The sequence below is a fragment of the Dunckerocampus dactyliophorus genome, chromosome 1 (assembly GCF_027744805.1).
Source record: "Dunckerocampus dactyliophorus isolate RoL2022-P2 chromosome 1, RoL_Ddac_1.1, whole genome shotgun sequence".
NCBI classification, from domain to species: Eukaryota; Metazoa; Chordata; class Actinopteri; order Syngnathiformes; family Syngnathidae; genus Dunckerocampus; species Dunckerocampus dactyliophorus.
In genome coordinates this window covers 45,245,407-45,262,911 of record NC_072819.1, presented here as the reverse complement: position 1 = coordinate 45,262,911, position 17,505 = coordinate 45,245,407, and the positions used below count along the sequence as shown (strand labels likewise).

The 17,505-nt window shown below is 40.1% G+C and overlaps 1 protein-coding gene across 2 annotated transcripts; it reads left to right on the top strand.

Moving 5' to 3' along the window:
* Positions 1-282: 282 nt before the first annotated feature.
* Positions 283-17,095, top strand: clcn6 (chloride channel 6). Of its 2 annotated transcripts, XM_054796795.1 has the most exons (23): positions 283-387; positions 812-871; positions 970-1,035; positions 1,884-1,949; positions 2,033-2,099; positions 2,452-2,558; positions 4,268-4,394; positions 5,342-5,409; positions 6,586-6,644; positions 6,727-6,859; positions 7,023-7,136; positions 8,157-8,323; positions 8,999-9,110; positions 9,212-9,341; positions 11,363-11,516; positions 11,777-11,933; positions 12,037-12,143; positions 13,534-13,720; positions 14,891-15,051; positions 15,167-15,323; positions 16,460-16,567; positions 16,652-16,777; positions 16,850-17,095. In XM_054796795.1, exons 1-23 carry the CDS (start codon positions 316-318, stop codon positions 16,928-16,930), a joined length of 2,586 nt encoding a protein of 861 aa, XP_054652770.1. In that variant the 5' UTR covers positions 283-315; the 3' UTR covers positions 16,931-17,095. The 2 variants fall into 2 exon arrangements, with proteins under 2 accessions (XP_054652770.1, XP_054652776.1); XM_054796801.1 differs by lacking the exon at positions 2,452-2,558 and having other exon boundaries at positions 2,033-2,089.
* The last annotated feature ends 410 nt before the right edge of the window (positions 17,096-17,505 follow it).

Here is a 17,505-nt window from a genome sequence, read left to right as displayed (position 1 = left end):
TTTTGTGTTGAAAACTCGTGATAACTTCACAGTCTGGGGCGTTTTCTGTACCATACGTCTTACGTCACTTTGGAACACTATTTACGGGTCGTGGGAAAAGTAGGAACTTAAATGTTTTACGTTATGTTGAGCAAAACATATAATATCAGATATTATAAATAAATAGTTGATTTATTGTTTTGTTTTGAGGTCAGTTGTAGCATAGATTTATAGTATAAAATGTACGTTGGCTGAACTTTGGCACACGTCTTTTTTCCCCAAGTGTGTTTTGTTTTGCCGAATGGGCTTTGAACGCAGCATGACACAACAACGAAGATGGCGTGTTGTGGGAACTGTTTCGGCTGCCGACGTTGTAGTGAAGAGGAGACACGCACGCCAGAGGAATTGGTAGGAAGCTAGCTGTTTAATTTGTCTAGTAGCACAAGTTTACATGGGAATTTTTGGGTGGATTTTTTTTTTTGCATCAAATTTACTTAGAACTCCTAGTTGGGATGCCTAGCCTGCTCAAGCCCTGTGCTACTACTGTATTGTTACTCGTTAGCACCCATTGTGACTTAATCACAACTAAATACAAGGAACGGTACAAATACAAGCATGTCACTGTTATTGTATCAAGTAACGATATTGCTTGATGTCTGCACCTCACATCAGTTTTAAAGGAACATGCACCTCCTGCTGCATCATTGTGTGGATGTTGGAAAGCATCCATTTGCACTGATGCTTGTGTGTATGTTTTATTATTAGTTTATGCTTATTTAAAGATATATCTTTTACCTTAACAAAAACCATAGTTTGTATTCTGTTGTTGCAGACAATTCTTGGAGAAATCCGAGATGAAGAAGAAGAGATTCTGCCAAGGAAGGACTATGAGGTAAGATAATCATGCAGAACATCCATGAGTTTTGGCCACTTGGTGGAAGCTTTTATTTTTCTTTGTTTAAAACATTGCAAGCCTTTTTCTTTGAATAGAGCCTGGATTATGACCGATGTGTCAGTGAGCCCTATGTGGAGCTTTTGGAGGGGATGGACAACAAGGTAAGAGAAGCTTTGGTGTTCAAGCCAGTGCAGCCTGGGGGCCATTTGCAGCTTGCAGCTCGTTTTTAGTAGCCTGTGGCACATTCTACAATAAAACCGAACAAAAAAGAGGAAAAAAAGTAAAAAGCCTGAGCGTTGTTTTATTCCATAATAGCGCCCTACAACCGGTTAGCTTCTTCTTTTTCAATTGTTTATTGGCGGTTAGCAAGCAGCTCACACTAGCTAGTTTGATAGGGATGACAACCACAACAGGAAACAGCACGAAGGAGATTTATTGACAATGGTCTACAGCCAATCAGAACGCAGAAGATAATGGGCGGTGCAGACAGAAGAGAGGGAAGAGAGAGAGAGAGAGAGACACAGCAACCTCATGCTAAAGCACAGAACGACAACACTCAACTTCCCACAATGCAATTCTTCTTAAAGAGCCAAGCTCAGCCTGTAACAGTGTTCATACGCTGCACAAAAAAAGCACTCAAATTCCACACAAAAAAATCAGCGAAACAGCGAGTCCATGAAAGGAGTACCGCGATGGAGCGAGGGAACACTGTACTGGTTAAGTTACGTGTTCCATCCATTCTATTTTTCTCGTAAACCTGTCCTGTTTAGGGTCACAGGGAAGCAGGGAGGGTCAGAGGTGAGAACACGATGACGTGATGGAGCCAAAATACAGGAACCAAAACAAACTTTGGCTGTTTCATTTAGCTGCATGAGAGTCGCAATATTAGAAACAGCTCTCAGTATGATGCATTGCAGTTGTACAATACCATAGTTAAATGAAAAACTGGAGGTATTGTCTTTTAGTGCATCTTGAGAATTTCTTGTTCAAATTGTCTTTGACCTAACAGAAAGCCAAAAAGTATGAAGCGCTACGATGGATGATGGTATTTGCTATTGGAGCATCTGTCGGATTGGTATGTGCTTCTGGACTGCTCCTAAATGTATTTTGTGTCCTTAAAGATACCACTGGTTAATCTCAAATTCCCTTTATCTTTAGGTGGGCCTGTTTGTGGATTTCTTTGTCCGCTTCTTCACCAAGCTCAAGTTTTCTTTGGTGGGTTACTGTATCCTTTTGTAAGCCTACAACGGATATCCCTCAAAACTGGCGCTGTCATTTATTCACTTATGCCTTTTGCACAGAGCCCAGCCGAGTAGGCTACTGCTGCACACAGCTATTAGAGGTCGTTAGCGCCCGGCGTGACATGGAATCTTTGTTGTGCAGTGCCAAATGCTTTCAACACTAGAGGACAGGAGAAGTGTGTCTCAGATGTTAAACGTCACACTCAGGTCCCAACATTGTAGAACACGTCCCGCCTCTATTACGGCTCTGTAACTACTTTTGTACGGCAGTGTGAAAGGGGCTTCAGTGACCAATGATTTCAAGTTGTTCTGCCTTAGTTTCTTTCCGTCTTTCAGCTGTAGAGGAGTGCAGTGAGAAAGGTTGCCTCCCTCTTTCTCTACTGGAGCTTCTGGCTTTCAACATGACCTTTGTCTTTATTGCCAGTGTGCTAGTTCTTATTGAGGTAAGACTGCTGGATTAATGCTTCCTGTTTTGCAATTTGAGTTGCGTTTTGGAGGCAAAAGTTGATACAGTGGAACCCGCTTAAGTCGGCCCCTATTTCCCAGACCACCATGTTGTAGCATATAGTTAAACAGCATTACAAGGTGCACTAAGTGAGAGTGACAGTAGTAACCTGCATTCTACCACAGCAACAAACAAAATTTACCCATTTCATGTTTTTTTTACCAAATCAATATGAACCAAACACAAACAGTTAGTGGTTTGGTCCGCAACATATCAGAAAAGCGACAAAAATGTTGATCACTGTTTTCTAAAGTCAAAGCTGATGTGTGTGAATATCTTGTTTTGCCTAAAACACAAAGATAATAAGTCTGCTTTCATGGATGACTAAGGAAATTACAAAATATTCACATTTGAGACCCTAACATCAGAGTATATTTACATTGAAATCAAAGATACCGGAAAGGAAAAAACAGATTTATACATATATAAGCCACACCGGACTATAAGCCACACATGTCTACATCATAAAATGGCATATTATGGCACGCACGAGTCCGTGAGGACCAGGCAGCTCTTTATTTGACAGGAGCCAATCATGAGCTATGAAAAACTCCCGACAAGCTTGTCAACCCATTGGAAATTACAGGAGGTCATTACTCAATATAACAGTCTGACTCACGATGTCATCTTACAAAGAACAGTAAACTCATCAGACAGCAACTTAATACTCAAAAGATATACCTAATAAACATACAACCATGTACCAGTACGAGTTTAAAATGGAAAAAAAAACATTTTAAAGTTTGCCCATAATGCATTTCGTCTGTGCAAAGCATTTCATTGGTGGACAAGAAGCATAGCAAATGTATGGATGGTGCTGCAATGCTGCCCCTGTCCACCAGAGGAGCTCAGAGGGAAGCTGACATAATTGCAGCGCCCCAATGAATGCGTTGCTCAGTTGCAATGCATTGTGGGAAAACTGTAAAAGAGTTGTTTTCTTCATTTTAAACTTGTATTGGTATATGTTTTTATATTTCTCAGGCATACCTTTTTAAGCGTTAAGTTGCTGTGTGATGAGTTTAGTGCTCTTTGTAAGATGACACCGTGTGTCAGACTGTTATAGATAATGACCTGAGATTTCCAGTAGGTTGACAAGCTCGTTGTGAGTGCACTGATAGCTTGTGATTGGCTCCTGCCAAAGAAAGAGCTACCGTTTCCTCACTGACTCCAGAGCTGCACAGTATTTAAACACTTAGTACTAGTTCTGAAGTGAAGGAGATTTCACGAGATTAGAACATGGCCATAAATTAGCCACGCCGCTGTATGAACTGCAGGTTTCAAAGTTTAAGAAAAAAGCCGCGGCTCATACACCGGAAATTATGGTAAATCAAAAAATGATTAATTGAATACCAAAATAGTTGTCAATTAATCACCAATTAATTGCTGCAACTCTGGTCTAAAGTCATGTTTGGGGAAACAATAAAGATAGTCAAAACATATCCTACAAACAAAGAAAAAGAGCTGAGAGGTTGCTTCCTGAGCAAGGAACCAACCTGCAAAGTGTTCAAAGTACTACACAGAATGTATTATTTAGAAGGTATTGTACAGTAACTGTGGGTATGACTCAATTCTCACACCGTACCTGTACCTGTTGTCATTATTACACTGTTAATTGTGATGGTGTATTCCTTTTGTGTTGTTATTCAGCCCGTAGCTGCAGGTTCGGGGATTCCAGAAATTAAAAGTTACTTGAACGGAGTGAAGATTCCCGGAATCGTCCGTTTACGAACTTTTTTCTGCAAAGCCGTCGGCGTTTTGTTCAGCGTTGCTGGAGGTAAAGTATGCTGATGAAACTAATATCGATGTAAATGTTCTGTTTTTCTTTGTGTGTCAACATGTTGGGTTTGTCATTTGGTGGAAACATGAACACAGCTTGTGATATGGTATCATCTAAAACAGAATAATGAAACAACTCATAGGATATGTTCGGGGGCCAACAACGAAGAGTAAAAAACCGTGAGTAACTCGTAGGCTCATAAAAAGGTCTATTTTTATAAAAGTGACTGTTGTTGTTATTATTAGATTAGATTCAGCTCCAGAACGCTCCCCGTCTCTCTTCAATACTCCTCACATGTTTACTAAACACGTTTTGAAGAATAAAATGTATTGGTACTCACCACTAATGACTAATGACCAATGAGCAGGTAGAATTGGAGTCATGGTATAGAAGTTCTATATAAGTTTCATGATGATCTGTGTCTCACAGCCAGTATAGTGCATTCAAGGACCACAGAACAAAGAAATCTCAACGCTTGATGAAAAAACATTATCAGTGAAGCATAAAGACATCACATGTAAAAATTGTGGGTTTTTTTAAAACAACGGTATATTTCTGCTGTACATTTTACCTGTATTATCACATATGTTTACATTTTTACAGCGCAAGGGTGGATGAGATGTTTTTTCTGCGGAAAAAAAATTGCCTTTTCTGGAGTATTTTCTTTTTTTAAACCAAAAATCTGTGAATTTGTGGGTACCCATTGTAAATGTCACAAGAAAATTGGATCAGATGAACCCTTTTAGTTTATTTGTAGTAGATTAGTAGTAGATGGACATATGCATAATTATAAAATATGTGCATGTAGATTTGTGTAAAATGTTTTATTTACACCGTCAACAGATCTATGAACAAACATGTTGCCATTAAAATGTGTTTACATTTTGCCCACATTTTTGAAGTCTCAATATGACAGTGAATGTGTTGTGTTTATGTCCACTCAGGTCTTTTTGTGGGCAAAGAAGGTCCAATGATACACAGTGGAGCCATTTTGGGAGCTGGCCTTCCTCAGGTACACAGCAATACATCCCAATCTCAGCATTGGTAATCAGGGAAAACAGAGTACTGCTGGTGGAATCGATTTCATTCATACCGTGGCATATTCTCTCATTTACGATTAAGTGTTTTTCTATGCGTTTGGAGCTATGCATGTTTCCCTATTCCGTATTCTCCCACTCCTGACATGCCCACCGTGCATAGCCAAGGGCCATGCGCGCAAGATTGCAAATGGAGGCGGGATTTTGTGATTTGGACTTTGCCATGACGTCATTTTCTATGCCGCTTATCCTCACTAGGGCCTCTTTGGGCGAGAGGCGAGGTACACCCTGGACTGATCGCAGGGCACATATAGAAACAACCCTTCACACTAACATTCATACCTACGGACAATTTAGAGTCTCCACTTAAGCTAACATGCATATTTCTGGAATGTGGGAGAAAGCCGGAGTACCTGGAGAAAACCCACACACAGGGAGAACATGCAACTCCACAGAGATGCCCAAACGGAGATACAAACCCAGATCTTCTTGATCTCCTGACTGTGTGGCCAACATGCTAACCAGTAGGCCACCATTTTCCTGCGTGCACGCAGAAAATAATTTGCATCCCAATTTTCTTCCTACGGGCTTTGCATGCTGTCTGCGGGTTTGAAAATCCGTGCAGGCACTATGCGTGTCTCTTGCGATTTTCCCCATTTTTGTACGTTGCCAGCACGTAGGAGTACGTACGTAATACATCCCAAACTTCAAGCGCAACATGTTTTACCTTCCCGGGGGGCTGGACTTATTGCAGTTTCAGAAGCGCGCAGGTGCAAAAGTACTTAAGTATGGGCGCAAGGCCAGATTTAACAGGGAACGCCCACATTTTAGGTTTGCTCCATCCAACCTGCGTGTCTTGAATGAAGGTGCACATTGACAGACTTGCCTAGTGGGAGAAAATCTGCTCAGATGAGTGCCTTCTCCCCCTTATGCACATGGGGGCCCAGCGTGCATATAGAATAATGATGTACACATACAGTTTATGTAGCATGTAAGATCCAAATCTGGACCTCGGCAGGCTATGGAAGTTTACAACTCTAGGAGCAGTATTGATGTAGTTGTTAAAAGTATGACCTGTATTGTCTTGCCACCAACCACTTTTGATGGTTGTTGTTTTTATTTGGTTATAAGACGTGTTCTCCTTCTATCAGTTTCAGAGCATCACTTTTAAGAGAATCAAATTCAATTTTCCCTTCTTCCGAAGTGACAGGTATAGTTTGGTACTCAATATTAAAATTCTCTACGTATTTTCTGCTCCCTAAAGATGTTGTCCTTTCTTTTTTCACCTCAAGGGACAAGCGAGATTTTGTGTCAGCCGGTGCTGCTGCTGGGGTAGCTGCAGCCTTCGGTGCTCCCATTGGGGGCACCCTCTTCAGTCTGGAGGAGGGTTCCTCTTTCTGGAACCAGGCCCTCACTTGGAAAGTGGTAAGTCTCACCATTTTAATTTGAAAGGAATCATGATCGAGTAATGCAATTACCTTGTAAAACTGGCACCAAAGACATCATTTATCTGGGTTTTGACATCTTGAAAATGTCTGCTAAACACATCTCCTGATCTCACTGCTACTTTTTGAATCTTGTGTTACAGCTCTTTTGCTCAATGTCAGCTACATTTACCCTCAACTTCTTCCGATCTGGTATAAACTTTAATAAGTGGGGCTCCTTCCAGCTTCCTGGTCTGCTCAACTTTGGAGAATTTAAGGTAAATATATAAATAAATGAGTAAATGAATTAACGCATTCAATCCCAGCCATTTTTCAAAAGACAGCCCCTTCAGTACAGTATTTTGACTGATCTTTCAAGGCGCACAGAATATTGTGGTATATGGCTATACAAACATGCAACCTACCAAAAGAAAGATCAGACTCCCGTCTTTCATCAGGAAAAAAAGTTAGTTTCTACCTTTTTCCGTTCTGTAGTAATCAGCAGTAGAACTTTGGTAAGTTTCAGGAAAATATCAGTTCCCAAATAGAAAAGGGAGAAAACCAGCTTTTTGTGAAACGATACATTTCAAACATAACTTTTACTTTGACACAAATATTTTTTGCTTTTGTGACAGCTCTATAACTATACCAACATAAACAACACAAAAAGGGGTTGTTTCAAAACAACAATTTATATACAAATATAACACCATGAACTGCCAAGCTCTTATCAAATGCACGTTTGTATGGCTTTAAATGAAGTGAAATGTATTAGTGGAGAGTTGTGTCATCAGCTCTTTTTGCCTCTCGTGCAAAAAAACGTAAAAGAAGTATAAATACCTTGTTGGGATTGGGTGTTCGGGTTTATAAAAATGGATGAATGAGTAATATAGAACCCCACAAAATCTGATTAACATATCTCATCAATTGCTTTTCTAATACATTTTTTAAATTGTGAGACCTTTATTTTTCCCAAATGTATTTAATTAACAAAGGGAAAAACATATATAACATATAACATAACCTTTATTTGAAGATATTAAACCAAAGTCTCACTTCCTCCTGAAAGACATTTCACATATTTACAAAAATAGGAAGTGTCACACGAAGTTAACTACCCAAATCCTCCCAATAGTAGCTCAACAGCTACTATTTGGGTGTCTACCACCATAATTAGGAGCTGTGAAATACTACATTGGCAAACAGATGTATCTTGAATGTATGTAACCATTTCAAATGAAGCCACAAATTATATTTGCCAAAAATCAGCAGGCACCATATCATGTTTCCTTTGTTAGTGTCCTGATGGAGATAAAAACTGCCACCTGTGGACTGCAGTGGACCTTGCCTTCTTTGTCTTAATGGGCATAGTGGGTGGACTACTGGGGGCGCTCTTCAACTGCATGAACAGGAACCTTGCCAAGTATCGCATGAGACACATCCACCCGAAGGCCAAGTTTATCAGGTAATGATGTGGCTCTTATCTGGGCTACTGACGCTCCTGCAGGACCTGAGTGAAGTTGGCCCCCCTACCCCACTCAAAACTCTAGTGAAATAGTCTCATTTGTTAGTGCTGCGTTTGTGCTGTTTTTGCGCAGTTAAAATGAACGTTTGTGCTTTCGTTTTTGAGTTATTACAGTTTATTTTATCGGTCAACCAAAGTTCACCCAGCCCCCGACATGCTCCAAATGAAACCAAAGTAGCCTAATTTTTTTGTGCTACTTTAGTGCTGCTTTGTGCAGTTAAAATGAATGTTGGTGCTGCTTTCGTTTTTGAGATAACCGGCCAAAATAGGGCGTGTCTCATCCAGGTAACTGTGGTACTCTAATACCATTTTTGCACTTAACACTCACTGCACAAACATCCCTCCTATTTAGGGCCAATATTTTTATAGCTCCTTTCTGACTGCTGCATCATTAATCTATGGCCTTGGGTCAAAATAGTAACCCAGTTATTTGTTCTACTGGAGTCAAAATTTTATAAAGAACAACATAACTTAAGAAAGTTATAACACAGATCTATACACATAAGTGGAAGAAAGAAGCCTTTTAAAAAAGGACACCACAGTAACATCTGTCTACCTGGGTTTGAAATGATGGTGTCTTGTTCCTATTCCAGCATTTTTCTCTTGTCTTTTTAGGGTTATAGAGAGTCTGCTGGTCGCCATGGTGACCTCAGTGGTGATTTTTGCCGCTTCCATGTTTTTGGGTGAATGCAGAGACTTGTACTCCCCCACCGGCCATAACACCACAGTGAGCATAAGAAATGGCATTACCGAGTACAATCACCTTAATAATGAAGTATTTCAAATGCGTCCCCCTCATATCCACTCATTTTTTGGGACTTGTTTCAGCTTTCTGTGGGCCAGGATATCAACTCGACCACCCGGCAGTACTTCTGCACCAACAAGACTTATAATGATATGGCCACACTGTTCTTCAACCCACAGGAAGCTGCCATCCATCAGCTTTTCCACCAGGATGGTGAGACTGGAGGAGACACACGTTGAAATCAGATTGTGTTGAATTGTTTCCATTGAAATTTCATTGTTATATTACTAGTAGAGATCTTTTTTTTTTCTAACTGATGCAAATACCGATAACGTTCTGCTTCTAAAGACGGATACCAACACAATAACCGATAATTTATTTATAGCTATGATTTATTTTTATTTAGACTTCACTGTAACACCTGGAAGTATGAAACCTAGCCAAATATGACATCACTACTATTAAACAACATATCAAAGTAACAAAAATCAGTTGTGTTTCTAGAAATGGACGTTTATATTTTTCAAACAAACAAAACTGTACAGTTCGAAGTCCTTATCCAGCCATCAGACCTAGTAAGCTAACAGGGCTAATATCACATGGCCGTAAATCAGTAGTGAAGCTTCTACCCTTATTTCCATCTAGCAGTGTATGCAGGAGTGTGGCAATCATGTCGTATTTTGCTGGCAAACATACATCCGAAAAATAGCGGCGGCTCGGAACTACCGTGGTTTCCGGTGTAAAAGCCGCTCCTCTTTTCTTAAACTTTGAACCCTGCGGCTTATACAGCGGTGCAGCTAAATTCTAATCTCATGACATCTCCATTACTTCAGAACTATTACTAATTGTTTAAATACTGTGCCGCTTGCGAGTCAGTGAGGAAACTGTTGCTCTTTCTTTGACAGGAGCCAATCACAAGCTATCAATGCACTCATGACGAGCTTGTCAACCCACTGGGAATCACATTAGGTCATTATATAAAACAGTATAACAATATAACAGTCAGACTCACGGTGTCATCTTACAAAGAACACTAAATTCATCACACAGCAACTTTTGACACTCAAAAGGTACTCCTGAGAAAAAAAAAAACATGTACCAATACGAGTTTAAAATGAAAAAAACAAAACCAAAAGTTTTCCCATAATGCATTGCGTCTGAGCAACACATTCATTGTTGCCTGCTGCGCTGCAATGACATCAGCCTCCCTGTGGGCTCCTCTGGTGGACAGAGGCAGCAATGCAGAGCCATCCATCCATTTTTTATGCCGCTTGACCTCCAATTAAATGCTTTGCTCAGACAAAATGCATTATGGAAAAACTTGAAGAGGTTTTTTTTTTTTTTCATTTTTTACTTGTATTGGTACATGTTTGTATATTTATTAGGCATACTTTTTTAGTGTTAAGTTGCTGTGTGATGAGTTTAGTGTTCTTTGTAAGATGACACCGTGAGTCAGACGAGTAATGACCTCCTGAAATTTCCTACGGGTTGACAATCTTGTGAGTTTTTCCATAGCTCATGATTGGCTCCTGTCAAATAAAGAGCTGCTTGGTCCTCACGCACTCGTGAGCGCCAATAACAATATGCATGTACAAAATGCCATTTTATGATGTGGACGTGTGTGGCTTATATATGTACAAATCAGTTTTTTCCTCTAAAATTAGTGGGTGCGGCTTAAACACCAGTGTGACTTATACACCGGAATTTACAGCACAAACCGTGGCTGTAAGTGGTTTACTAGCCGACAAAAGCCACTATCTTGATGGTAAAGGGCTGGTCGTCCAGTGTGGCTAGCTTTATAGCCTCTTCTTTGGCAGCGCTGGCGTCTTCGTAGGCTTTCAAAACACCGTCGTAGCGATGCTGGCGTGTCAGGTGGCTGATAGCGTCAAGAAGTCCCACACCATCAACGCCATGTTTGTTTACAAGTTAGTTTAGGGGATGTGTGCAGCACTTCACAGAAAAGTAGCGCCTGATTTGCTCACCGTAGCCCAGTAACACACACCACAGTATACTGAAGGTAATCACGCATCATTGGATAGTTTTTTTAAGTGATCAGCTATCAGAGCTATTTTTAATGTTATCAGATTTATTTCGTTGTGACGTCTTAATTCCTCATATCAGCTCAATAATTATCCGTCCAATAATGATTAAAGTGTTTTTTTATGTTTGCCTGATCATCATATTTTGATATTGACTGACTCTTGATCCTGCTTGCCTCCTGTCCCCACACTCAGGTACCTTCAGCCCTGTGACTCTCTCTGTGTTCTTCCTGCTGTACTTCCTGTTGGCCTGTTGGACGTATGGTGTGTCAGTTCCCAGCGGGCTCTTCGTCCCTTCACTGCTCTGTGGGGCTGCTTTTGGACGTTTGGTTGCCAACATCCTTAAAGTGTAAAAGAGGGAACAATCATCTTAATATTCTGCAGGTTTACATTCGGTATTGACAGGGCACACAAAAAGTAACTCAACTTTTCCTGCCGCCTTTTTCGGGATCTTCATGGTGGATTCTATTTCTTTGAGGACTCCCTCTGATTAACCCTAGACAGCTTTATGTGCACTTAACTTTGCATGTACTCTGCTTTGCACCCTGTCGTTCTCATTCCAATGACTGGAGTGATACTGGTTCTCACTGCGTGTCTATCTTGTGGCAGGAAACTGGGGATGGATATCTATGCTGGAACCTTTGCCCTGATTGGAGCTGCTGCATTCCTCGGAGGAGTGGTCCGGATGACCATCAGCCTGACCGTCATCCTCATTGAATCCACAAATGAAATCACATTAGGACTCCCCATTATGATCACTCTCATGGTAGGCCTTTTATGGTTTTTATTTTAAACGGAAAGATTTTCCTCATGGTATAAAACATCAAATAATTCTTTTCCTTGCATTTGTTTTCACATTTGACCAACAGGTAGCAAAGTGGACAGGAGATCTATTCAATAAGGGCATCTATGACATTCACATTCAGCTGAGAGGAGTGCCGCTTCTAGAGTGGGAGACTGAGGTTGAAATGGACAAGTACGTTTCATTTCTGTACAATGCGTTATCATGAGTTTATGAGCGAGGGTGAACAAGTGGCGGTCCACATTTATTGGACTATCCGTTGTTATGCAACAACAACATTTTTAAGAGAAAATAAATAAATACATTGAATTAAAGTACAAACACTACTAATAGCAAATTGTAAGGACAGTTGAACTTTGGCTGGCGTCATGAATCCATTCCAGAAGGTCCGACTCTGTGCGAAACAAACTCTAACTGAATCAATTTTTCCCATTAAAAAAATTACGTAAATCCAAATAATCCGTTCCAGAAAGCCAAAAATGTTAACACCAAACAAGTTTTTATAGTTTTACATGCAGAAAACACTTCAAAATGCATATAAATGAGGTATGAAAGGGATAAATTAACATTTAACGCCACTTTTACTTTGATAGGGAGACGTGATTGTTGACAAAGACGGCGATGTGGCAGCAAGATCCACACGGACACCTCCTTTTATGTATTGCTGTTGAGTTACTTCTTGACTTCAATAGTGTTTTTCATCTTCTGCATCAAAATGCTGTCACTTGCAACTTTCTTTTGGCTTCATTGTGGGTTATTTTGCAGCCGTGATCAAAAGAAAAGCGGTTGCTTGTGGCGTAACTGTGTTAGTTAGCAGAGAACGGCAGTCAATCACTGATGACATCACCGACTGGCAATGGAGCCGCCTTCCAGTTCCTGTGTCCATTTGTTAGCAAGCTAATAGGCGGCTAACAAGGACATTTGTGATAAAAATACATAAACAAAACAATTGGACTCATGCAGTGTGTTAATAACACTACAAGACACGCATGATATTGTACACTAACTGGTAAGTGTACGCAAACCAAGGCAACATTTTGTCGTACTTTTTCCACTGTAACCAAAAACCACACTGACCAGGGTGTACCAGGGGTCACCAACGTGGTTCCCGCGGGCACCAGTTAGCCCCCCACGACCACATGAGGTGCCCGCAAGCCTGCTTTTCATTCAGGTTTTCAGTTAATAATGGAAGAACAGTAGAAAGAAATGCATTCTGAAATACAACATGTGAGTTGTGGACACCAGCATTTTGTTCATGTTTTGGTAAAACAAGCATATTCGCTTTGTTTGGGTTTAAAATAAGCTCTGAAAATAAATGTTACAAAAATGAGTAGCTCTTGGCCATTTTCATTTTGTAAAAGTAGCTCTCACAAGGAAAAACGTTGGTGACCCCTGGTGTACACTAACCGAGGTTCCACTGTAATCAGTTTCAGTATATGAACTATGTAATCATCTTATTAAAAATATGAATATCACAGAACAAGTAAATGTAAACTAATTGGATCAAAAAACGCCACTGCCAGTCTTGCATGAGTCCTTGTTTATTTTTCGCTATCTCCCAAAGGTTGACAGCCAGCGACATAATGGAGCCCAACCTGACCTACGTATACCCCCACACCCGGGTCCAATCTCTAGTCAGCATCCTGCGTACCACCATTTATCACGCCTTCCCTGTGGTCACAGAAAATCGCCAGAACGAGCGGGACTTCATGAAGGGAAACATCCTAGTCAGCAACAACATCCACTTTAAGGTACTTCCTGTTCCAGAAAAAAATCACATTTTAAACGTCACCCCATTATTACTGATATTATTAGCATGGAAAACCCCATTTAACATGTCTTTCACAGCTTATCCAAGTGGAACATTTAGAATTGCATTATCCTGTCAATTTTCATAGTGACTTAAATTCACCACGGAAAATGACATTTATTATCTTGATAAGCTAATAAAGGATTCATTTGATTGGCTCATGTTGTGTCCTATTGCATTCTCTGCCCTTGATCCAGAAAAAAATGTAACTCTGGATGATAAACAACCTTTTTTTAAGCTATCAGATCACAAATATTTTATACAGATTTATGCTTTTTATGCTTTTTATGCTTTATGCTTTTTAGATCGGCCAGACTCGGTCTGTAACAGCGTTCTTACGCTGTAAAAAAAAAAGCACTAAAATTGCACTAAAAAAATTAGCGAAACAGCGAGTCTGCGAATTGTGAATATTTTTACGCGATATTGCACTCACAGTAATAAATATCGTTTCAGAATGAATGAATGAATACACTAATTAATTAAAAATAAAATGAAACATGAATACATTACATAATTGCGTTACATTTTAATTACATGTAATGAATTAAACAACATAATTAAAAAAAAAAACAAGATAAGGAAAATATCAAAAAGGCCCATGCTTCCTTACATTTTTTTGAACGTGGCCCTCGTTGGAAAAGGTTTGGACACCCCTGACGTAAAGCATAAGTAAGACATACAACGGCAGTAGATCCCTGGCCATTAGAAATTTGCAGATTTCTTTTCTCTGGTTTAAATTTGAAATTTTTTTTTAAAATCAACTAGAATAGGAAGCGGTTTGATTGCGCTATGGGGGGGTGATGCCACGTTGACTCCAGCAGAGGGCACTGTCTCACAAGTCAATTCACTCAGTACTTTCCAGCAGGAAGATGCTTGGACATGTGATGTTGTGTAACTGCATATGCCTGTAATTGTTTGGTGACTTAAAATTGGTTTAACTGTTTAGGGTATTAAAAATAGGCATTTTTGGGCTTCATATGGCTGCGTGTATTTTGCAGTTTTTTTGTTCCTTGGCCCCCGTAAATGCCGAAAATCTGCGAATAGCCGGGAGGGACTGCAAAGGAGTTGCTTAATGAACCTCCAACTTCATCCCCTGTGAACTGTCATGTAGAAAGCCAGCATTGTGTCACGTGCGAGCGAGCAACGACGACGCTGCCAGTCTATGAAGTCGTATCCCTCCAGCGAGCTGAGGAACGTATGTGATGAGCAGCGTGCTGTGGTGGAGCCGGCCGATGAAGGAGAAGACCTCTTACAGCAGATGCTGGAGAGGAGGTAGGACACACACCTAAGAACATCATATTACCTGTGGAAATCTTACCTTCTCATAAAAATGACTTCAAGTAACAAGAACGAGCGTATTATTTATGTATTGATATGCCATGTTTAGGCATATGCCCTACCCCAACCTGTACCCTGACCAGTCTCCCAGTGAGGAGTGGACAATGGAGGAGCGTTTTAGACCACTCACTTTCCATGGCCTCATTCTGCGCTCTCAGCTGGTCAACCTGCTCATGAGAGGCGTCTGTTACGCTGAAAACCAGTCGGTCAGTAAAACAGACACTCCAGTCTTCCCTTTTTGTGCTCGTCGATTATAACCAGCTTCTAATTGGAGCATGAAAATGCAAAAAGAATATAAATGAGCGATCGAGTTGGTAATTTAATGACTTACTGTAAGGGGCCACTGACATGATTTATCAACTTTGCTTAAATATATTATATATTGTATGTACAATATATGTTAAATATTGTATGTAATTATGTCCTATTTTGTTTGTTTTTATAAAACGAACAGTAAATTCACAAAAATTCACACGTATAGTCCATGGCGGCAGCCATGACGAATTTGTCGCAGCAGCGCGTCATTTCTGGAAGTGAGATCAGCGGAGTAACACCTCTCAGTTAAAGCCGAGTAAACAAACGCATCTCTAGGTAGCTCGCCGACTTCGTTCGGTGTATGTTTTTCATCAAAATAGTAGTCATGCCAAAATGTCGTGTTGCTGCTGGATGTTTACGGTAACCGAGTGGTGCTGTAAGTGTGTTTTCTTTTCCATAAGAGGAAGGTTTACGACAAAAATGGACAAAGCGAGTGCAGCGAACGAGGGACAGATGGACGTCCACCTTGAGTTCTTTTTTTTTTTTTTCACTGTTCATTTCACTGATGACTGCTTTGAAGGAACATCTTTAGAAGAAGCAATTGGCTCGAAAGTACAGTAGAAACGCATTTTGAAAAAGAAAGTTATTCTCGCTGACGGAATAATACTGGCCGGTAAAACAGGGGAAAAAAAGACAAGAATGACCACTACGTCAAAGTTGCCACAGAACAGAGTAAGTCATGTCTTGTATTATATTCTAAACACTATTTTACCATAGCGACAAGGCTGCAAACATTATACATGTTGTATAAACATCATGTTTGTGTAGCTGAGAGGTATTACTCCGCTTGTGTGCTTGGGACCCCTAAACTCAAGCAGGCTGTTCATCAGCTGATCAAAATTTGAAGACCATAGTCTTAAAAAGTCCAAATCCGCGCTAGACAGCACCACTGTAACAAGCGAAGGATGCCCAGCGGAATGCAATTCTTGAATTCTCGTTTGCAACACTGTTGCTTTCACTTTGTTGCCTCAACCATAACAACGCAATGGTAACTTTCAATGTTTCATGTTTGAAATAATCCTGTTAGAGTGCCACTCAGCCCAGATTGACGTATGCAGAGATGACAGAAGATTACCCACGTTACCCTGATATCCACGACTTGGACCTTACCCAGCTCAGCCCCCGCATGATTGTGGTACAGTCCATCTAGCCAGCCATTGTTCTTGCAACGTTTGATAGGTTCACTGCTGATTTTACCAGACACTCTCTGTTTTGACAGGATGTCACTCCGTACATGAACCCGTGTCCCTACACGGTGTCACCCAACACCCGAATCTCGCAGGTATTTAACCTTTTCAGAACAATGGGCCTGCGACATTTACCAGTGGTCAACGCTGTTGGAGAAGTGAGTCGTTTTTATCGGAGTGTTATTTAAGGATATTTTTTGTTATGTCTGACTTTTTATTTTCCATTTCAGATTGTTGGGATTATCACAAGACATAATTTAACCCACGAATTCCTTATGGCCAAACTACGACAGCACTACGTCACGATTTAATCTGAGCTCAATCTTGACCATTCCATGTTCATTCTTGTATATTATTGTCATTTTTCTTCAACCCCAATTGTGTCTTACTAATTATTTGTAAACTACACTTTTGTATACCTGTGCAATCTTTTTTTTTTATTTAATTATATTGCTTTGCAATATTAAATGTGTCAAAAATGATGCATTCATGACCCTGACACCTTATTTTGTCTCCACTATGTAGGATGCAGACATGCAACACATGCATGCTTCTCTGGTATATTTAATTTAAAATACTTATTTATGCTTCCTCTACTGCAGTTGTTCTCAAATGGGGGAACTGGTACTCACATATACAGTATGTATAGATAAATATTTATATTTTAAATCATTACATTTATAGATTCATATTTATTTGGTCTGTCAAATGATTCAGAATTTGAATCAGATTCGTCACGTTTTTTTTTAAAGTATGATGGTTAATCACCATTAGCAAGTATGTCTGAAATATGGCCATTTTTTACTGTATTGAATTCACAGAAAGATAAATGACAAGACTGCTTTATATATTTTTGTTTGTATTAACAGTTCCAAATGAACTGAAT